This window comes from Schistocerca cancellata, chromosome 1, assembly GCF_023864275.1.
Source record: "Schistocerca cancellata isolate TAMUIC-IGC-003103 chromosome 1, iqSchCanc2.1, whole genome shotgun sequence".
Taxonomy (NCBI): domain Eukaryota; kingdom Metazoa; phylum Arthropoda; class Insecta; order Orthoptera; family Acrididae; genus Schistocerca; species Schistocerca cancellata.
Window position 1 is genome coordinate 888779122 of NC_064626.1, and position 24309 is coordinate 888803430.

General features: G+C 39.3%; 1 protein-coding gene across 1 annotated transcript in view; it reads right to left on the reverse strand.

Moving 5' to 3' along the window:
• The window catches only part of LOC126190765 (cadherin-87A), a 699820-nt gene that overhangs the window by 134717 nt on the left and 540794 nt on the right, over positions 1-24309 (reverse strand). Inside the window, exons 14-16 of the mRNA XM_049931292.1 lie at positions 8110-8221; positions 3873-4028; positions 3596-3760 (exon numbers count right to left, since the gene is read on the reverse strand). Of these exons, the coding sequence (XP_049787249.1) occupies positions 3596-3760; positions 3873-4028; positions 8110-8221 (433 nt within the window). The remainder of the gene's footprint in view (positions 1-3595; positions 3761-3872; positions 4029-8109; positions 8222-24309) is intronic.

A 24309-nucleotide genomic window follows, 5' to 3' on the forward strand; every position in this document is an offset into this window, starting at 1 on the left:
CAGTGCACCAATATGATCTGTGTAAGTATGTTTTGCAATTCTTCTTTAATTGATGCTAGGCTGCAATAGCCTAATAATTATGTTATGCTCATATTCCACAAAGCTCTCCTCACTTTGGGTCTATTGTTCCAACAGTTAATCTAATCTACTGATCTCTCATTGACATGTGTTAAGGAAACTGAAGAAATGCACAATCTATATTACTATGTTTATGATAAAATCAGGATGGAATATAAACAATGACCTGAGAAAAGGCAACTTGTCACTATTTAAAAGAGGGTACAAGAAGTAGATAAGCATTTAAACAAGTGTTGCTTGTTATATCCCTGTGGTCAGAGTAACATCCTTCTTCAGAGTACACACTTATAGGTACTCACTCTTAATGTTGCTGGAAGGCTGGTGTGTGCACGGATGTAATATTACAGTCTGACATAATATTGTTATCAAGGTAATTAGAGATGGAACACACACTCAGATCACAATGGGGTGAGGAAAGAAGTGGACAATTGCAATTCTTAAGCACCCTCTCAGTATTCACTTGAAATGATTTATGGAAATTGCAGAAAACTAAAAGTAGGATGGCAACATAAAGGTTTGAAATACACTCATCCAAAACAAAAATGACTGCATTAGCAACCATGCCATTTTGACTGGTTTGGTTTGAGTTAGGTTGAGTAGTGATCTTAGCTATTGTGCATGGGGTGAGTGTGGAAGTCAATTTATGGAAACAAAGACCAAGCTGCAATGATTAACACACTTATACCCTTGGCATGAACTGATGACACTACTGTAGAATATAATTTATTTACTAAGACTGTTTTGTAAAATAAGGCTACTAATTATCCAATGAAAATACTTTTATTTTAAATTCATTACACTTGCATAGACTTTTATCCAACATATGAAAATTTGAAAATTAGATGCAAATTATTTTGTTACGAAATATCAGCCAGCAGCTGTAGCATTATGTGTGTGACTTAAATTTGCAATATATTATGGAACTATACTAAGCAGAAATATTGTCACATGGTAACCACTATGAAGTCAAAATCTGACAGCAGGATCATCAATGAAGTACAACAATCAGCACTGAAAGCATGTTTATTACAAATTCTAACGTACAGATAAAGCAGAGGTGAATTCCTGAGAGCAGAGTGCTACTATTTATACAAACATTAAACATTTCAGAACATACAAACATAAGAAACTTTGAGAGGCTCCAAGAAATGATAAATACTAAAAACACAAATAGATTGTGGTCAGGTTTGAACTGGCAACTCGTAGCACGCCAGCCAGCAATGTTAACTGCTGCTCCATACTGCATGCAGCACAGCTCATGGCAATATTGACTAATGCTGTACAGATTATTACAGTTTTATCCTCAGTAATATTCTGTTTGCAATTTCTGAGGTTTTCTAGTGCAATTGATAGTTTAGGTCTTTATGGATATCAAAGCAGGTAGACAATTTTATTTTTATACATAATATTCTAATGACTGATTTCTTGTGCGCTGCTACCCATAACCATAACAAAAGCTTTTCTATGCTTTTCTTCATTTAACACACATTGATATATTGATTAAATGATCAACAAAACAAAATTCTGTAACATCATAAAATAATAAAACATCTTTTATAGAAAGTCATTAGCATTCAAGTTATATATATATTCCAAGAATGAATACAAAATGATTTGTCACCACTATCAATTACAGAACCTTTCCCTCAAAGTGAATAATGTAACACTACAGTTCTGCAGGCCATGGCACATCAAGAAGGCATCCTTTGCAAACTTGCAGTTTCTAGCAAAACTGCATCACACTGTTTGAAAGCAAAGGTAACCCAAGTTTGACCACCAGCTACTTTAATGCTATTAAAATTCGAAGTCAAACTTGATGTCATTGACCAATAAAGAACATCTGTACGGTAATTAAATTACTTGAGCTGTTTGATGTACTGGTGTTCTGTTGGCTTTGATAACAAGTACAGAAAGGATAACTCTTTGAGGCATCATAGTCTATAAAGAATTAAATGTAGTTTTGTGGATGCTTTCAGGTAAATGATTCCACAGCTGTAAGTGTTGGCAACTACTGTGCATTAATTTTTGAAGTGTGTGTAAATTAAATACTGATGAGCTCAAACAATGTGAAGTTCAGGATGGGATAGGACAGATTGCTACTCACCACAGAGAGGAGGCACTGAGTCACAGACAGAAAAAATGAAAAAGATTGCTAAATTAATTAAGCTTTTGGACAAAGTCCTTCTTCCAAAATAAAAAAAAAATAAAAAAAAAAACACATTCAAACAAGCACAAAGTCCTTCTTCCCAAATACAAAACACACACACATTTACAGAAGTGCACTTTGTGTGAATGTGTCTGTGTTTTCTATTTCAGTGACTATCTTTGAGTTAAATACCGATGTTTATCATTTGGCTTAAAGGTCATAGTGATGTAACAAAATTTGGAGTGTGCTGGTGATTTATCTGTGTATTGTAGCACTTAATGAATGTGGGTTACCCGATAAAAATATTTTTTTGGGGGGTATGGGCAGTGATCCTTCAAATCTTTCCTGTAATACAAAGCTTAATTGGATTAATATACCACAGAGATGAGTCACTGTGATTTATTGTCTTATGTGAATTCATTCCATGTACCTCAATCATATTGTTCAGTATTGTTGTCATCACATTGATACTTAAACCCAAGTTTGATACCCCACTGTGTATATTTATTGTTTAGAACCATTGGATTTAGTCCATGAAGCATACAGCTCTTTCCCATTCCTGACTGACAGACAGACTTCCTTAAAATGAACTCTCCAGCCATGATTATAAGGTTTCTCAACATCCTTCCTATAGCATGAAACACATGGATGGTGTTGTCTGTTTGAGCAAATTTGAGACTTTACTACCACTTCACTTGCTCAAGTAAAAAATATCAAAGGGATGTAGTTCTGTGGTACACAGATGTGGTCACTGAATTAAAATGGGCACCAAAATACATAGTGGGTAGTCGGGTGTCAAGCTTGAGTATAAACAGCCATTCAGCACTAACACCCTGTTGCAGTCTAGTTTAGGTTCAGGCAGTGAACACACAAATTTGTTGCCTATAGCACATGACAAAGACGACTAAATGGACTGTCAACCCAGCTAAGCACTTACAAGCTTGCCATTTGAATTTACTTTCAAACTGAAGGGTGTAAAATTTATAGTAACCATCTACTTTACTAAGATAATTGACGAAGCTTGTGACATTTGCTGCAAATTACAGGAGCTCTTTAACAAATTACCTAACCTATTCAACTCACTGTTACATTACTGATCTGAGCTATTAACTCACCCATATCTCATGCAACAATATCGGACACATATGTCTATGGATTTACTTGAATTTGTCTGAATGATCCCCTAGTTTTAAACTAAGATGAAGGAATGTATGTGCATTTGATATCTCTTACTTGCACCATTCCTTTCAACAATTAGCACAAAATTATGTCAATTCTTAGTCCATTCCCTCACATAATAATTACCTAATGTACACCAGCTGGTTGTAATAATTAAGATATACTAAAAGAAAAATGTTTAATCTGCTGTACCTGTACTGTTAATGTAATTACATCACTTGTAACATTGGTCATGTCAAGGCCACTAGCTGCACGAACTGTAATTTCTCCTGTATGAGGATTAATTTCAAACAGGTTCTTAACATTTCCTTCTATTATTGAGTATGTTATCTCAGAAGTTACATCAGTGTCTCTTGCCTGAAACAAGAAATATTTTTCATTTACTTTAAATTTACAGTCATCAACAGTGGACGATAAAGAATTCTCATTTCGTATTGGGTTTTATTTTGTTGTTAATGCTTTACTGTACCTGAACTTGCAGTGGTGGTTCAAAATTACTGGCACCTTCATCAATGGCAACAAGATAATTATTATTTGTAAACTGTGGTGCATTGTCATTGCTGTCAATGAGTAGGATTCTGACTGGAACAGCTGTGGTATGGCCCTCTCCATTGTCATCTGTTGCCTAAAAAATCATTTATTTCTTTTATGTGTTACAACATTTGGACAAATATATGAATGATGTATTAATTGTGAGTAAAGTTAATTGTGAGTAAAGTTACAAAACTTTAATCCTGCAACAATTATGATTGATTTTTTTAAAAAGGAAAACTTTTAATTCCAAAGTGATGAAAATCATATTTCAAACTGTCTCCATGCATCCAAGTAACTGTTATTTAACTGTTTCAAATCCTAACACTGTAACTTGACTTACACCTCCAACTCTAGCAAAGTACTAATCACTCAAGTCAATGAAACTGCTGATAAATTTTGAAAGCTTTTCAAATATGCCATTGAAAGTGATTACATCAGTTTTTTACAACTGATAAATAGAAATCTAAGTCATCCATTTGATGCTCAACACCACAGTCTAATGAAAACCTAATTCTTTGCATTTCTGCAAGTTGCATATACATTCCTTAGACCTAGAAGAAGAGATTTCAATGTAAATTACAAGGTAAGAGGCAAATCAGGGGAGTACTAAGCTATAAAATTACACTGCTTGACAAACTTTTCAATTTGAAAAAAGTGAATCTGTACTGGCTCAGTGAGGTTAAATTTTTTTTGTGCCACATTAGAATCATAATCAATTGACTATATTTAATTTTTGATGATTTTGTGTTTCTGATTTAGAACCAAAGCTATAGTGGTAATTATAGTTCCCTCTCAACTTTTGTGAGCTGTTAAAACTACAGAGGTAAATATACTTCCCATTGCCCTTTTGTGAGTTGCTATCAGTTGCCATTACAAGTGAAAAAATAAAAAGAAAATATGACACCTGGTGTTTTTATTTTGCTTTGTTAAATATTTAGCACCTGGAAATGAGCTGATACAGGTCACTACAGTACAAACTGTAGAAACAGAGCAATGTGTTCTGATTTCAAAAGTGACAACAGTAGTGATCTCACAACAAACAGAAACTGATTACTGTAGCAGTTTTTATACACCTAGTACTACATACTACCACAAGATGTCAGCCACATCCACAGATGGCAAGGTATATTCCCATGATGCAATAAAACAACTAAGTAAGCTTTATGCAGGCCACAAAACAAATATTAGTTTTGTAGTAAGTATAGCTCCCAAGTCTCACAGGAAATTTACTTTGGTGATAGGCATACTTTCCATTGCGCTTTAAAACAACATTATTTGATGGTATGTATATTTCTCAAGGACCCTGAAAGGCACAAGAGACGTTTCACAACCAAAAAGGCTATATTTCACAACAAACAGAAACTACAGCTGTTGCAGTGGTCTGCCACTGCCTGCCAGGAGCACACAGTGGTGATATGACCTACCCAAATGAATGCAGTAAGGAAGTACAGTCAGTGGTAAGTGTGTTACCCATGACCCATGGAAGTGTTAAGATGTATGATTGTTGGTGGAAATTAGTGGCAAGTTACAAGAGAGAGCAGTGACAGATATACACTGCTCAACAAACGTTTACAATGCTATCGTAAAATGTTGTCTACAATACCAGAAGTATCATTGACCTAGGCACTTCATGCTTTATCCAGTTAGAGCTCATATACTGTATGGTGGTTACCACTGGCATGCTTTGTGGCCATTTCCCAGGCCAGACACAAAAACAGACCACTGCTGCAGTGGCACAGCATGAGCAGTCCAGTATCAACAACAGTTTCATTCAGTTTGTGTTCAGCACTGCCATAACATGGCACTTACAGGCATACAACACTTTGACAGAGTCAGGATAGCGACATACAAGGCAAAATGCTGCTGATCGGTTACATGTCATTCAAAGTGGTGTGTCTGAGACATGGAGAAAGTACACAGAGATGGGAAATATGAATAACAGACCTTACAGTGGCCGTCCTCATATGAGGTGTGTATTTGTTTTCTTCTCGGTTGGGCCAAATAACGACCAAGTGTGAATATCAGTTCCTAATTCACTGTTCTTTTCTGTCTTTTGACCACTTCAGACTGGTTTTTTACACCCACCTAATTTGTAGTTGTTCCACATTTAATACTTCTTCCCTAAACACTTCTCTGTGAGTTGTTTGTTCAGCTATTATTTTTTTGTCCCTTTTTATTTCATGGATCAAACTTGAATTTGACGTTTTATTCCAAAAATATTTGAAGTTCTTTTTGGTTGATTTATTGTATCTACTGTCCTGCATTCAATATAAATGTTCAAAAAATACCAGTTGTCTTTTTCCCATTACTTCTGATATATTTTCTGATTCGATAAATTTCATCATCATTTCTTAATTATCAACCTCTATCAGTTTCTTCATTTTCCTAATTGTTTTTTCCAATATTTCTAATTTATCTAAATTATAGTTCAATGCCAGACATTCACTTGCATATAGACACTCTGGCTTCACTACCATCATGTAATACCTTATTTTTACATTTACAGATGGGCATTTTTTTATTGTAAGCCAATGGCCTTGCAGCAGTGGTAACACCTGTTCCCCTCACATCACCGAAGTTAAGTGCTGTCAGGCTGGGCTAGAACTTGCATGGGTGATCATCCTACATGCCGAGTGCTGTTGGCAAACGGGATGCACTCAGCCCTTGTGGGGCAAACTGATGAGCTACTTGATTGAGAAGTAGCAGCTCTGGTCTTGTAAACTGACATATGGCCGGGAGAGTGGTGTGCTGACCACATGCCCATCATATAATGGCATCCAGTGACACTTGTGGGCTGAGGATGACACGGAGGCCGGTCAGTACCATTGGGCCTTCATGGCCTGTTTGGGCACAGTTTAGTTTTTAATTTTTTATTGTAAAGATTGTAGTGTAGTTATTTCATATGCCTTCCCATTTTATGTATCCTTTTTTTCTACAGCAATTTCTTCCAAACTATTTTCTTGGTTTATCTCCCAAGGAATTTCAATTATTTAGCTTTCTCTATTTGGCTAGTACCTGCTTTCAGAAATTTTGGTGCATTTTTTAATGTTAATAATTGGCATTTACTTTTCCTACCTAAAGGTATAATTCGTGTTTAGTCTCATTTCATGTAGCCCTAATCCTATCCTCCTCTCACTTCAAGTGAAGAAACCTCTGGTTTCTAGAGGTTTCTAATCTAATATTTTCTATGGCCCTAAGTTGTATTGATCCCTCATGCCAAATGGCGAGTGAACATTTTTTCCTTGCTACATTTTAAAGTTACTGAAAAAGTCTTTCACATATTCAGTGCAGATCAAAGAGAAAATACAGACAATAAACCAAAACCACCTAATGTGGTTCTTGATTCAAAATCAGGAATATTTACTTCATCTTATATGGTGAAGAACTTTTGGAATCTGTATTTAGTAACTCTGCTTTGGTGACACTGTCATCAGTAACATTTCCTATGCTAGTAAACTTCACATATGACCAGAATCCTCTGAATTTTCTGCCAGATTTCAAGACAGAGTTTCGTTATGGAAACTATTAAATTGCATATCACATTGAAGTTTGCACTAAATTTTGAGCTTCTGTAAAACTTTGCCAATCTGGAGGTTTTGCACTCTTTTAATTTTGGCACAATTTTTCCATTGCTTGTCCACATTGTTCTGACATTTTTTGTGAACCATCGGGAGGGGTAAGTTCTGTCAATTATTAATTTATCTGGTATGAATCTCTTTATTGTTACTGATACTATTTCTTTGAATTTACACCACATCTGGTCTACACTTTCATAGTTAGTTCAGAACAAGTGGAGGTTATCTCTCAGAAAGGCATCAAGTGAATTTTTATCTGTTTTTATTTATTTATTTATTTATTTTTATTAGATGCGTTTTGCATTTATTTTTGGTACATTTAGGTACTGTGGTATTCAGTCTCACTACAATGATCTTGTGGTCATTAATCCTTGTATCAGTCATAATGCTTCTTATGTGCTCACAGTTATTTGTTGCTAAGATGTCGAGTATATTTTTGCAACAATTTATACTTTCAGTGGCCTCCTGAACTAATAGTTCAAAATAATTTTCAGAGAAAGCATTTCTTGTTGATAGTCTCCTTTTAACAATATATCATGGGCTGAATATTTTTTACATATTTTCATACAACACAATCAGAGAATGCATTCATCTTACCTTGTACGTCATCAAGTACTCATGCCTTGATTCATAATCTAGACATGGGTCCTTACCAGGAGTTGCACAATCTGCCACTGTTATCACTCCTGTTCGGTTATTAACCATAAATCTGTAAATAAAATAAATTGAACATCATTCATTTGAAATAGCTTGTAGCTGATTATAATTACATAAAACTGTGTTGTTTAAAATGCTTCAGGGTGATGACAAAAATTTAAAACCTATGCAAACAGATGTTTCTAGTGCTTCTACTGTTTTTTGTCCAGCAATAGAAAGCAATAGGAGATATCACACAAAAATAGCATTGCCATATCATATCAACACATGTGCTGCATTAATTCATTTATTTTTTATGTTCCTATCATGAAGGAAAATGTTCAAGGATGTCAAACAAGTCAATGTGTAACAGGAAATGCACTGGTTTAAAAAAAGTTGATGCATTTCGGAAAGTTTTACAACTGAAAAGTATGTTTATGGTCACCTGGTCAAGTGAGTAGAGTTTTAAATCTACTGTAGGCTACTGTAGACTATCACAAGTAAGTGCACACTATGGTTGTTTTCCTAGTAGCCACAGTCAGTTAAAGTTGCATCCAAATTGCCTGTACATAAGATGTGCTGCATACATATCAGGTATTACTTCATATTGATAGTGTTGTTTACGTATTACTAGATTCCCTAGAAACTGGAAGGGATGAACCATCTGAGTGAGGATATTTGAAGGACTGTGTAACCTATGGAACATCTTATTTAAAACATGTTTTTGTTGCTCATAAAAATCTTTCACATTTATCAATAATAACAGGAAACTCTTTCCTTTGACCATGATGAAGAATGTTCTATTGAGTACAAAATATCAACATTAATTACATAGATATTTTTCACATTTGTGCATGTGTGCTGCACTTGCATCAAAGTAATTGCTTTGTTTGCATAAAAGTGCAGAAGTTACACAATCACCTAATTGTTATTGTTTATAAAATGCAATTTATACCTGTAAGGATGTAAAATACACAATGGGCTCACACTGTATGATGTGCAGCTCTAATTGTGTGCAAAACAAATGAACAAACAATGGGGAGATATCTATTTATTTATTTTTTATTTATTTTATTTATTTGCCCAAGAAACATTTTAGTACATTGTTTGTACAGTGGTAAACCTAGTTAATTTACATCATGGTAGTCATTTTAACTACATTGTTGACATTATGTTGTTGTTGTTGTTATGGTCTTCAGTTCTGAGACTGGTTTGATGCAGCTCTCCATGCTACTCTATCCTGTGCAAGCTTCTTCATCTCCCAGTACCTACTGCAGCCTACATCCTTCTGAATCTGCTTAGTGTATTCATCTCTTGGTCTCCCTCTACGATTTTTACCCTCCACACTGCCCTCAAATGCTAAATTGGTGATCCCTGGATACCTCAGAACATGCCCTACCAACCGATCCCTTCTTCTAGTCAAGTTGTGCCACAAACTCCTCCCCAATTCTATCAATACCTCCTCATTAGTTACGACATTATCTAAATGCATAATAATGTAGGTTGGTGTCCTACATTGCTTCTACATGTGAAGCTGTGGTCAAGCAAGTACTGTTTTACTTTATTTTAAATGCATTTAATGTTGGTATGCATTTTAGGTAAGAAGGCAAATGGTTATATAACATAACTCCAGTATGATTCCTCTTTTGCATATGTTTGTATTTACCATGTTCATGTGTAGGTTCATCTTCTCCCTAGTTTCATACATGTGTATGTCATAGTCGTGTCTGAGTAGATTTTCCTTCTTTTAAGATGCTCCCTTTTGTGAAAATTTATATTTCGTATATATACAAGCAAGGCAGTGGTAATATTTTGAGAGTTTTAAAAAGGGATCTAAAGGATTTTTGTAGAATTTGTGGAATTCCCCGAAAAATTATTCTTTGCATAAGTAGCAACTGTATACTACAATGGTACATTGTCAACACTGATGAGCAGCTTGTATTCTGAGTGAGGATCCTAACAGCATATGCTAGTAAATTCAGTCTCTTATTTAAACTGTTTAGGTGTACCTTACTCTTAAGACCTGCCTGAACATGAATGCCTAGAAATTTTGTATGACTGACCTTCGACACATTTTTTCCCTCTATAGTGAAAACAGGTTTTGCAGGATGTAGGTTTTGTGTGGTGTGGAAGTTAAGTGCCACAGTTTTTTCATAATTTATGATGAGCATATTGGTCATGAACCAGTGCATTACGGTATGCATAACTGGTATTGCAGCCTCCTGCAGATTTTTCTCAATCTGTGATTTAATTAGAATATTAGTTTCATCTGCAGAGAGTACAGTTGTTCCATCATGTATTTTACTAGCTAAGTCATTTATACAGAGCAGAAACAGGACAGGTCCCAGAACTGACCCTTATGGGACTCCATACTTGATTTTTCTCCTCATCACTGTTAAAACTAGAAATTTTTTGTTTCACTATCTTTGTGTTTTATTTCTGTAATCTGCTGATGATTACTAAGGTATGACTGGAGCCACCTTTCAGACTGGCCTCTAATTTCATAATCACTTAATTTACACAAGAGAATGCCATGATCAATACACTGAAGGCTTTACTTAGATCCAGAAATATCACAGATACATGTTGGTTATCATCCCCCACTTTTAATACCTCATTTTAGAAGGTAAAAATTTGCTGTCTGAGTTGACTTTTCCATGTTGGGAGTCACTTATCAACCTCTCTTTATTATTTTTAAAAAAACTGTTAATCTTCTAAGGAAAATTTTTTCCACAATTTTGTTGAAGCCTGACAATACTCAAACTGGGCCTATAATTAGCAATAACACTTTTTGCATCCTTCTTATGCAAAGGTGTTACTTTTGCAGTTTTTAGGTTATTTGCAAACACCCCCTCAAAAGATGAAATTGCTATGTCTGTCAGTGGTTCTACAATAAATGTTGCTCTAACTTTTATAATAGCATCTGGTATCTCATCAACACCCACTGAATACTTATAAGGCAGTTCTTTTAGGATTCTTGACAGTTCCTCAGGTGTTGCTCGATTCATGAAAAACGTGTTTGGATGAATTTTTTGATCTGAGTGACTGGCTGGCTGTTGTCAATGTGTGTATTTATTAACTGCTGAGTTATAATAGAGAAATAATTGTTGAAAGCACTAGCCACATGTTTGGGGTCAGTCAGTTTACTTTTATTCATAATCTGCTCTATATTACTGTGGTTAACTGGCCTGGTTCCCATTTCTTTCCTTATAATTTGCCAGGTTGCTTTAGTTTTATTCTTTGAATTACACAATATTTTGTCATTTATTAGTTTTTTTGCTTTTGAAATAACTCATGTCAGTATTCTTTTGTGTCTTTTGAAATATGTAATAAAGTAAGGATTAGTATTTTGCTTGCTTACTCATACAATATTTGTAGTAACACTGTTCACGTTTACGTCGCACTTCACTTAGCGTAGACCGGGACTGTGTCCTAGGCATGCCCGTTGTTAACTGACTGGGCACGGCCCGTGCTGCCAGAGTTGTTGTTGTTGTTGTTGTTATCTGTGACAATTATGTCATCCAGGTAATTAATACAATGAGGGATTGTCGACGTGACATGCTCAAGATAACGCTGGAATATCGCCGGGCCACCGGATATTCCAAAGGTCTACCGCTGGTATTGGTAAAGGCCAAACGGGGTGTTGACGACCGCCAGCCGTTTGGAGTCCTCATCAAGTGGTATCTGATGATAAGCATCAGACAGATCGATTTTCGAAAAATATTGGCCTCCCGCCACGGCGGAGAACAATTCATCATCACAAGGCAAAGGATAGGTGTCCACCACCAATTGGGAATAAATGGTGGCCTTGAAATCGCCACAAAGATGTAATTTTCCCGAGGGCTTCCTTACAATAACGAGGAGCGAAGCCCGCTCACTGGAAGAAATGGGAAGAACGACCCCTAGGGCTGTCAGCCGGTCTAGCTCTTCCTTTACCTGAGGGCGGAGAGCCAAGGGTATCTGCCTCGCGTGTAGAAAACGCGGGCGAGCCGACGCCTTCAACGTTAAATGAGCTTCAAAATCTGAAACACACCCCAGGCCCTCCTCAAAAATATCTGGAAAGTCTGGGATCAAAGATTCCAATTATTGATAGGGAACATCTTCGGAGACCAACTGTATGGTGTCAGCGATAGAAAAACCGAAAGCTTGAAAGGCATTCAGGCCAAAAAGGTTAGCGGAGCTCGCATCACTGACAACAATAAAAGTAATAGGCCGAGTGAATGATTTGTAAGTCACGGCGGTAGTGAATTGACCCAGTAGGGGAATGAACGTTTACCATAACTGCGTAGACGCTGGTAAACTGGTGCCAACGGGGGCGATCCAAGGTCGGAATAAGTTTGTGCATTTAACAACGAAACTGCCACGCCCGTATCTACTTGCAGCTGTAACCGGCGCGATCGAACCGACACCTCGATAAAGAGTTCGCGTGCCGATGCATCGGGAGCCTGGCCCAATGAAACTTCCTGAATGTCAACGTCCATGTCCTCTGTACTTGCTTCCTTAGATTCTTTTGAGGCTGAGTGGCAAACTTTAGCAATGTGACCTTTTTTATTACATTTGCGACAAACGGCCCAACGCTGGGGGCACTCTGACCGATCATGATGTATATAGCACGATGCACAGGACGGCAATAGGGGCCGGCGGCTGGAATTCTGTTTACGCGCCGTGCAGGAGCGGCCGTAACGGTCGGATTGTACCGCTTGCACGTCGTCCACCCCGGACACAGTGGACGCGACCGCGCCGCCCTGAACCGCCGTGACGTCGCACCACGCTTCCAGCTGTTGACCTGCTGCGTGAGAGACTTCATATAATTGAGCAATGGACAGGACTTCCTCGAGGGAAGGGTCTTCTAACTGCAGGGCCCGTTGCCGGACCTCCCTATCAGGGGCCGAACGAACAATGAAGTCGCGTACCATAACGTGGGCATACGACTCTCGCGACTGCTCCATGACAAAATGACACTTGCGACTAAGACCGTGCAGGGTAGCGGCCCACGCCCGGTAAGACTGATGGGGCTGTTTCTTGCATTGATGGAACTCGACCCTAGCCGCCACAACATGCGTGCGGCGGCGATAATATGAAGACAGCAATGAACACAATGCGTCAAAAGACAAGGACGAGGGTTCCTGCAACGGCGCTAGCTGCCGCAAAACTTGATTCAGTGAGGGAGATATCCAAGACAAGAAGAAAGCACGACATACCTCCGCATCGGCAACATGAAACGCCTGGAAATGGTGCCGAAGGCGATGTTCATATGTGTCCCAATCCTCCGCCGTCTCGTCATACGGGGGAAAGGGAGGACGGAACAGCGCTGGAGCAGACGGCGTGGAGAGCAACGCCGGAAGCACTTGTTTCATGGTGGCCATGAGCTCCGTCTGATGCGCAACCAAAACCCGCACCAAATCCTCTATGCCGTGGAGAAGCTGCGAAACCGGAACAACGATGCAGCACACGAAAGAACGACCCTACTCGTCGCCGATTGTGTAGTAACACTGTTCACGTTTACGTCACACTTCACTTAGCGTAGACCGGGACTGTGTCCTAGCCCGGGACTCTACTTGTGGCAACTACCGTCCATGACGCGCCGTGCCAATGTGGGCCTCCCACGATCTTTCTGGTGGCTACTGCAATCTTCTTTTGTTTTGACATGATATCCTTATCCCTTTTGTAATCCACTCGTTTGTTTTTTGAGTAGAATTTAAAGTAGCTATTTTCTTGGGAAAGGCCATTTTAAAAACATGTCTGAATGTAGCCATAAACTTATCATATTTCTCATTGGTATCATTACAGTCATTACATATTTCCAACTTTCACCCTTTAGGAGAGAACAAAAATATTCCACATTTTTTGTAATGAAATTCCTTACAATGTGTCGTATTCTACTGTGGATGTTGTGTTCTGAAATATTCATTGCAATATCAGCTCCCAGTTTCTCTCTTACACATTTACATTCTTTCATTAGCAATACTACTAGTAATCCTAACATTTACTATGTCTTTTACATACTGTACCAAAACCACTGAACAATAGTTTCAGTAGAGTACAATTCTAAAAGTGAGGTAGTGCTGATACAGTGAAAGTGGATTCACATTCATGAGTGAGTATCTTCTAATCTTCACTTAAGTTTCTTGTGATTTCTCTAAACAATTTTCATCAAGTAAATATCCAAAGTGTTCCTTCAGTACATTACAAATTTCCTCACTCATACATAACGAACTCAGCTAATGCTCCATCTCTAAGAACCTAAATGTAATAAATGTTAAAGAGTCTAATTATCCTTCAAAACACTTTGAGTCTTTTTGGCTGTCCTGCTGAATACACACTTGTATACTGCTGCAGAAAACAATGACAGACTGAAACAGAATTCTCAAGCCTATGTAAATAGCCACAGTACTGGCACATATATAGGCATACAGAATAAGAACTGTTACCTCATGTCACATACTAATGATTAAAAATTCAAACCTGAAAATAGGTGGGCTGTTCCAATTTTGGATGCAATCTAGACATGGAATTAAGATTTGCAATTTGACTGGGCATACCAAATAAGATACTGCAATGAAAAGCTACACATAATCATGAAAACAAGAAAGAGGAGAAAGGTCTGGAAGTTGTTTCATTTAAAGTATATCCATAATTCTAGAGAAACAGCAGTCAAAAAAATGGTATTGTTGTGTATATTGGTGGTCACTGGCATGATGATGTGTCTCTATCAGTATACCTTGCATGCTAATATTCAAATCAAGTGAACACTAGCATTTTGGCAGAAGGAGGTAGCTCGGTGCTTAAGACACTTGACTCACAAGCAGAAGTGGAATTCAAATTCTCAGTTGGTCATGCAGGTTTGGGTAGTCATAGTGTAAAGAGGAGGTTGTTGGAACAGCAGCAGTACCTAGTTCATATACATCATTTAATTTAGTAACTTGCCTCTGAAATAAGTGAAGAGTAACTATTTATTTACTTGTTTTTGATAGTATTATTAATTTTGAAGTTTGGGTGTGCGTATTTTGCAATCATTAGTGTTGTGTAAGTTCACTTTGTACTGTAGATTCTAGAGCTAGTTTTATATGTGTCTGCTACCTAAAGTAGCACAGTTAGATAATTTGACCTCTTCATGATGTCTGCTTGTACTTTCTCTATTAGACTCTCACTGTTTCATGCTTTTATATAATTTGATGTAATAGGAAACTGATAGGGCACTATGTTTGGTGAAGTAATGCATACACACTTGAAAGCCGTTTGTGTTAGCAGCGTGTTGTTATCCGCGAGAGTGTGCCATGAAAGGCAATACTGCAAACTTCCAATAGACCCCGCCAAGGGTGAGTGCCTATTTAAACCCTGCCGTGCTACATTCACACTCAGTTATCATGTTATTATTGTTTGCATGCATTTGCCTTATTTCATTGTGTTCAGTGTATGTTATGGTGACTGGCATACATGCCACAGTCCAATGAAGTTGTACTAACATTGTTGGTTGTGTTGTGTGCCCAACTTACAACACAAGTGATGACAAACATGGGATTGCTCCCTTTGCACTTTTTCAGTCTCTGGTTGGTCCTCCATTGCATCTCTAATGTCTGATGGTGTTACTGATGAGTTTTTATGCCGGCTGGTTGATCATTAAGGGGTTCTTACTGCGGCATTGCAGCATCTCAGTCAATAGCAGGAGGTGTTCGCCACAATGCAAGAAAATCAAACCCATGTATTGCAAACACCTGCCTCTATTTTGGCCAGTTTGCATCCTTCTCAATCTATGCTGCCTGCCGCGTCACCCCTTGCATGTCTTGTTTAGCCTTTCACTACCCTGGTTCTTTATCCTCCACTGTTTCTGACTTACAGTTAGTCTGTCGAAGAATGGGAAGCCTATAAAAAATGGTTGCGGCAGCACTTTCATGCATTTGGACTGACTGTTATCTTATGCCTTGCTTTCTTTTTGTCTTGATTGCATGTATCAACTCCTTTGCCAACTGGCCACCCTCCAGGATCCATCTTCACTCTCTTTTGATAATGTGTGCAACCTTCTTTCAAAATACTACGGTAAATGGACTCACATCACTGTCGCTCGAGTTCAGTTCTATTGGTGTCACAAGAAACTGGATCATTCCTCTAATACTTGGGCAAATGAGCTTCAAGGTTTAAGCTGTCATTGTCACTTTTTCACTGATGTACATAACGGCTCATATGCTGACCAAATGGTTAGTGATGTAATCATGCGGTTGGCCCCCAACCGTGAGGTTCGTGAGCAAGCCCTTCAATGTGATAACCCCTCTGTCTCCGACATTCTGACTATTGCACAATTGTTTGAGGTTTTGAGGGCTGCAGGTATTCAAATTGAATTGTGATGTGAGGTTGCAGAAGTTTACCCACTTCCCCCCACCATTTGTCGGGTGGTTCACAGGGGACAATATGGTGGCAGTGGTCCACGTGTGAGCAGAACATCATGGCAGCTGGACCAACCTGCTGTGGCAGCCATGGCCACAGCAGCAGCAGCAGCAGCAGCACAGTAAACCTGGTAACGAACTACAATGCAAGCACTCCACACTTCCCTCTTGTCTGTCGTGTTTTGTCACTCATGATAGGCTGGATTGTCCTAAGTTGTGGGGCATTTGCTGCCAGTGCAACAAGACAGGCCACATTGCTCCTGTTTGTAATGCAAAATTCCAACAGCCTGTTGCAGATACTCAAATGGATGTCAAATGTTTATCAGCAATCCTCATTGCATGCAATAAGCTATTTATTGATGTCAAGGTTTATCAGAATGTTTTGCACATGTAAGTCAACAACAGTGCTGCTATGTCACCACTCAATCTGCAAACATAAATGGACGTGAGTTCTCCCCCTTTAGTGTCAGCATCATGTACATTAGTTACTTACGATAAACTAAACATTTCGATATAGGGGCATTCAAAAAGAAATGAGCTGGAGGCATAATTACAGAAACCAATACCTGTATGTTAGAAGTATTGACCCTTGCTGTTGAGACACCTGCCCCACTGTGACACAAGGTGGTGAATGGCTGTCTCATAAAATTCCAGGGGCTGCGATGTTAACCAATTCCGCATGTACAGCTGGACATTGTCGTGCGAGGTGAATTGTTTGTCCCTCAGAACATTTGTAAGGGGATCAAAAATGGTGTAATCACAGGGAGAGAGGTCCATACTGTATGGAGGGTGGCCAAGAACCTCCCATTTGAATTTCTGCAGGAGTGCCGCAACTGTGTATGAGGCTTTGCATTGTTGTGGAGCATAATGACCCCACAGCTGAAATTGCCTGGTCGTTCTGATTTGATCGCTTTGTGAAGGGTGGTCAAGGTGTGTGAGTAATGCTGGGCATTCACTGTTGTCCCATTCTGCTGGAAGTGAATCAGAAGGGGGCCATCTTGCTCAAAGAAGAATGTCAGCATAACCTTTCCTGCACTCATGTGGATGACGATGTCCAGCTGTATGTGCGGAACTGGTTAACATTGCAGCCCTGGGAATTTTATGAGACAACCATTCACCACCTTGTGTCACAGTCGGAGAAGTGTCTCAACAGCCAGGGTCAATACTTCTAACATACAGGTACTGGTTTCTGTAATTATGCTTCCGGTTCATTTCTTTTTGAATGCCCCTTATATTACATAGTTTCTTGGCTCCAGTCACATAAATCTGTGGTTTATCTGCCGACTTTTCTGTTGGTGAACAATGCCACACCGAAAATTTGTTTGGTTTGGATGTCCTTAACCTTTTTTGCATTTACTACTTCTGATGAAGTTAATCTCACCTCTGATCAAGTGCCTTAACTCGACTCTTTATGCTCTGAATTTTCCATACTGTTTTCTGCGAGTTTGGGTTGTGCCAATAATCTCAAAGCTCATATCACCATGAAACCTTTGGCTAGACTTTTTTTTGGGGGGGGGCTTGCCCATTGCCAACGGCGTTCCGTGACCAAGTCAAAGCAGAGCTTGATCACTTTATGGCATCTGGGGTTGTCCAACTGATAGCATCCAGTGAATGGGTTAACCCCTAAGTCATTGTCAAGAAGCCTTCAGGGTGGCTATGCCTTTGCAGCGATTTCAAAGTTTCTGTCAATGTTCAATCATTGACACATATCCCTTGTTGCATCCTGATGAACTCTTTGCTAAGCTCGCTCGTGGTCAATGTTTCACCAAAATCAACTCTCTTATGCATATTTGCGACTTCCAATTGATGCTGACTCTCAACAGCTCTTGGTCGTTAACATGTTTTGTGGCTTGTATCAATACTTGTGGTTACCATTTGATGTAGCCAGCATCCCAGAGATTTTTCAACAGTTTCAGAAACAATTTACAAGGTTTGTGCCTGGCTTTGACAACTATCTTGATGATATTGTGATCTCCAACTCCTCCACTGCTGAACATTTCAACAACTTAATTATGCTCTTTTTGATGTTACAGGCCACCAGGTTAACACACAATTTGGAAAAGTGCCACTTATTTCAGCCTTCTATTGTTTATCTTGGGTTCGAGGTTTTACTGTTGGTATCAAACCCCTCATCAGAATGTTTCTGCCATTGTGGCTCTTCCACGTCTTAAGGCGGTCAAGGAACTCCAGGTTTCTTTAGGTAAGATTGCTTATTATCATCAGTTTTTGACAGTTGCAAAACTGTTACATGTCTTGCTGCATAATGAGATATCTATCCACTGGTCACAGGCATGTGAAATGGCACTTCCCCGACTGAAGTCTATGTTGCAATACGCACCTTGCCTCATAATCTACCAACCGAGTAAACATTTAGTGTTAGCAACAGATATAGGCCAGCATGGGCTGGAGGCGGTGTTAGCTCATAAATATTCTGATGGCTCCAAGCGGTCTATTGCATACATGTGGAAGATACTTAATTTGGCTCACACTAGATATTCAGAAATAGAGAAAGAACCCATTGTTTATGCCTTAAAGAAGTTTCATGTTTTCCTGTACAGTGTAAAATTCCATCTAATCATGGATCACAAGCCATTAGTATCACTGTTTAAGCCCCCAGTGTCATTACCAGACAAAGCAGCACATTACCTTCAACAGTGAGCACTGTTCCTCTGTCAGTACAACTAAGAGATTTACTTCTGCCCCACGGCTAAACATGCGAGTGCTGATGCAATCTCTCCTCTTCTGGCCAGTCTAGACCAAGTTTTTGATTGGTAGGAGTTAATCTGATTCCACTTTGATGAACGTGCTCAACAAACTGTCAATGGTTTTCCAATTGCTAGTCCTCAGGTCATGCAGCCTAGTCCTACCAATCTGATTTTATGGATACATTGCATTCAACATGACTGGCCTGAGGCACCTCCATCACAGGCAGCCGATCTCTCCATAACTAATATGTGATTTGGCATCATTTCTCTGTCACTGGTGGTGTTCTACTCCTCGATACAGACTATTCAGCTCCTCGCCTAGTAATTCCCTCGGCTCTGTGTTCAGAGATCTTGCAACTGCTGCATGCTTATAACTGGGGATTGTCACACACCATGGTGTCAGCCCACCGTCATGTTTTTTGGCCTGGTTTGAACAGTGACATGACTCATTTGGTTATGGCATGTTCTCAATAAGCATTGCAACAAGCTGTCCTGCGGGCAATGTTCTCTCTGTGGCCACAATCTTCGCAGGCCTGGGATCGTCTCCACATCGATTTCACTGGCCCTTTCCTTAATGCATACTGGCTAATAATAATTGATGCATTCTCTCGGTTCCCATATGTTGTTCGCTGCCCATCGACTTCAGCCTCTGTCACTGCAGAAGCCCTGTCAAAAAAAATTTCCATTGAGGGCCTTTGGCAACTCAGGTCTCTGATAACGGCCCTGAGTTTGTCTTGGAGGAATTTGCCTCCTTCTGAAAGGCACACGGGATTCACAACTTCCAGTTCAATGATGAGACCAAAAGGTTAGTTAGAACATCCAAAACGCAGATGAAAAAGTGTGTGACTTGGTCCCCATCCAATGTTGGATCAATTTCTATCTTCCTATCGGTTGACACCATTTGGCAACAACAGCCCCACTGAACTGCTCCACGGGTGTCAACCCTGGAAGCTTCTGCATCTCAGGGGCCCAGCCGGGGCACCAACCTGTGTAGCCATCATCCCGTTCCTGGCCTGGGGTGGCTGTTTGGACACATGGGTTTGGTCTTCTCCCACAATGGATTACTGCCATCACTTCCCATTGCTACAGCTCTGTCTCTGTGATGTCTGTATGGAGGAGGGCTTCTGTGCACATGATACGAACAGTTGCACCTGCGTGTGGCCGACCAGACAACCCTACCCAGGACACCGACATCATCATGCCAGTTTGTGTCGCTTGATGGATCACTGGATTTGGCTGTGTCCCTGCCACAACATTTGAGGGGTCCCTGTCACCAGTGGATGAACCTGGTACAACTTCTCCAATACTGCAACCAATACTGTTGTAGTTGCTGTCCACACTGGAGCCACCTTCTCTGTCTCAGCCACCAAATGCAGGGCACAACCACCGTCACTGGCTTGCAACACTACCCATGCCCAAAGTACTTCCTGCCATATACCCCTTTATCAGCATGTCATCTCAGTCAGAACTACGTGGATGAAGATGCTGTGGAAATCTTACAAATCTGAGCTGTTCCCCAAGGGAAGAGGAATGAGGCAATGTACGCACACTTGAAAGCTGTGCACATTAGCAGTGTGTAGTCATTCACAACACAAGAGTGCACTGTGAAAGAGCAATACTGTGAATTTCCAATAGAGCCCGCCACGAGCTAGTGCCTATTTAAACCCTGCTGCACTATCCTCATGCTTGGTTATCATGTTATTACTGCTTGAACACATTTGCCTTATCTTATTCTGTTGAAATGAAATGATCGTACGGTAATGTTGGCCGGGAGGCCCCGTGTGGGGAAGTTCGGCCGCCGTATTGCAAGTACTCTTTAGTTGATGCCACTTCGGCGACTTGTGAGTCAATGAGAGAAAATACCTGACCCCACTGGGAATCGAACCCAGGACCCCATGCATTGAAAGAAAGAATGCTACCGCAAGACCACGAACTGTGGACATCTTATTGTGTTCAGTGTATGTTATGGTGATTGGCATATATCCCACAGTCTAATAACGTTGTACTAACATACTTGGTTGTGTTGTGTGCCCAAGTTACAACACTTGATATGTGCAGATACAAACTGAACTGGCCACAGTCATACAACAACTAGAAGCTGCACTGAACATGATCAATAGGCTTCAGGCTGCTGCCCCAAGCTGCAGTGAGGTGAAGGTACCCAACGGTAACAGTCGTGAAGCCTCTGGTGCCAATAGAGTCCCTTAGAAACACTACTGTCATTGTGTCTTCCAATACACAACAGTTTTTGCTCACTTCAGGATGATTTGTGAATAGTGTTGGGATTGTGTGACTCTGGGATGAATGTGAATGCAGTAACTAGTCACAAGGCCACCCTCTTATACCTTAGTATACCAGGTTCAAGTTGCTGCCCCTGTTGAAAATTCATCTGAGACAGCATGGGATCCCTCGTCTATTGGGACAGTAGTTGGATTTCATCCCAAGTGTGGGAAAGCACAGAAGGTGGATATGTTGCTCATTAGGAGCTTTGTTAGGAAAGAAATGGAGCCCCCCTGGGAAATAGAAGTTGGTATAATTCCTCCTCCCTCTTGGGTAAATGGTTAAATGTGATTTGTTCAATTTTTTGTCCGCTACTAATAAAGTGACGCATGACCATGGAAAGAAATATTTATATTTCATTGCTAGTAGTCTTTTCTTGATCTTGCAGTATGCTTTTAAGGCACAGGAATGGCTGCTGATCAATAACATCACTGTGTTAGTAACACCAACATTGTTTTCACTTCTGATTATAGCTTTCAGAAAATATATTAAAAAATAAGTTAGGGTAGGAAATATTAATAACATCACATCTTGTTAGATCATGTTTAAATCAAATGTAATCAGTATAACTTATAGCACAGCATCACTTTCAGCTATTCTTGCATACAGATAAAACACAAATGATACAAGGAGAAGTAAGTCGGGAGTATCAAATGTCCTCAGACATCCACATAACAAAAACTTACAGAGAATATAATGTCTTAATGTCTACAGTACCTGATACTTTTGGAAGTTGTGCATTTATTTTTTTCAGTTTTTAATGTGTTATTGTAATGGGTCTGGAGAGAAGTCCAATGTGAGCTCAATATGTCTTCTGGGAGATCTCATCAGAGATGCAGTCTTAATTCCTACAAATAGTATTTAAAATTACTGAAGATAGCTAGCATCACACATGGGATAGAGGCATGGCTTATTGTTTGCACCATCCAGAACGGATCACAATCATCTCATTTAGAACTGAATAGAAAATGGAAACTAGAGGCTCAGGTGATTCTATGTTGATTTTGGATGTGATTTCCTGACCTCCAGTATCACATACATAACTGTAGAGTCCCTCCCTCCTGTAAGTGAGGCACACATTACACAGGGGAAATGACTAGTCAGGTAGCACAGTATTAATTATTCATTATAAGAAGAGCTACAGTGCAGTGGCTGATGGGCATATCTATATTGAAAGAAGTCAGATGACCTTGGTCTCGATGATGACGGCTTTTTTGACACAGCCAACATAGTCAATCATGGTTAAGAGATGTCAGTAAGTTCATTAAGTATACATACTCAGAAACAAAGACAGGCATAACACACAGAATTAGAGATCGTAGAAATATTACATATACAGTGGAGACTCAATTATCCAGACTTCAATTACACAGATTCGTGGTAATCTGGATTGTCAACCACAATCAAATATTTTTGTAGTCTAGTCCATGCATGCACATGGACATGCCATGCGATGTCTGCTCCATGCATTTCATTATTGTTTGAGTTAAGCACTGCATGTTTCATTATTGTTTGGGTTAGGCAGCATGCATTTCATTATTTTTTGAGTTATGGATCTGAGCACTATGGGACTTAACTTCTGAGGTCATCAGTCCTCTAGAACTTAGAACTACCTAAACCTAACTAACCTAAGGACATCACACACATCCATGCCCGAGGCAGGATTCGAACCTGCGACTGTAGCGGTCGCGCGGTTCCAGACTGAAGCATCTAGAGCCGCTCGGCCACACCGGCCGGCTTTTTGAGTTAGACTGTTGCCAATGGCTGCACCATGTTGTGTATGTTTGAAGGAGAGTTGTTACATCCGTGTAGATGCATAGGATTTGACTGAAAGGAAGACTTTGAACGAAGCTTGCAACAGAACACTTTAATTGGAACACAAAAGTTCAATAATGATTCTGTTTCGGTGGATATAAATGACTAATTGCAAACATACAAATATGAGAGGAATGTGATGCCACTGATATGAAAGAGTGGCTCACTTATGACAGTAACGATCAAGGTTTCCAGATCATGTCTGTTGACAAAGTTGCTGAAAACATATTGCAGGCAAATGAACAGCAGGAAATGCAAGAAGATGAAACAGAAGAAAACGTAGAAAATGATGTAATACCATCTTACATGAAAACATTTCAAGCCCTGAAAACAGCTTTTAAATGGTTCTAAAAACAAACAGAGTTTGATACCATGAGTTTACTATGGTTAAAATGAATTCTTTTGTAGCAGCAATGAAAAGAAAAAACTGTTTACGTCAAATGACAATTATCAAATATTTTAAACAAAATTAAACTACAGTGACTATCTGATGTGACCTTTGTTAGGTAGTTCATGATTAAGGCTGCAGTATTTTATTAATTTTAAGAAAATGTGTACTTTTGTATGAAAATGTGTACTTTTGTATGAAAATGTGTCTCTACTCTCTTAACAAACATTAATTTTGTTGATTTTCATAAGTTTAACTTGCTTTTGTTGTTTTTAATAAACACCTAACACTGTGTGTCAACCCTAGAAAGATAACCATATGACAATGTCTCTAAGAGATAACTATATGCTGGTAGCATAGGTTATCTTTCTTGAGTTAACAATACAAAAATTGCTTTTCTTTACACATTCAATTATTTGGATTTTCAACTATCCGAATGACATACAAGTCAGTCAAGTTAATCAAGTACCCACTGTAATTGAATTTGAAATAGTTTAAATTCATTGATCTGTTCAATGAAAATTCTTTTTTCACATAGTACCGCTAGATGGGGCTGCCATAGGTCAGACGGATATCAACTGTGTTTTTTTTT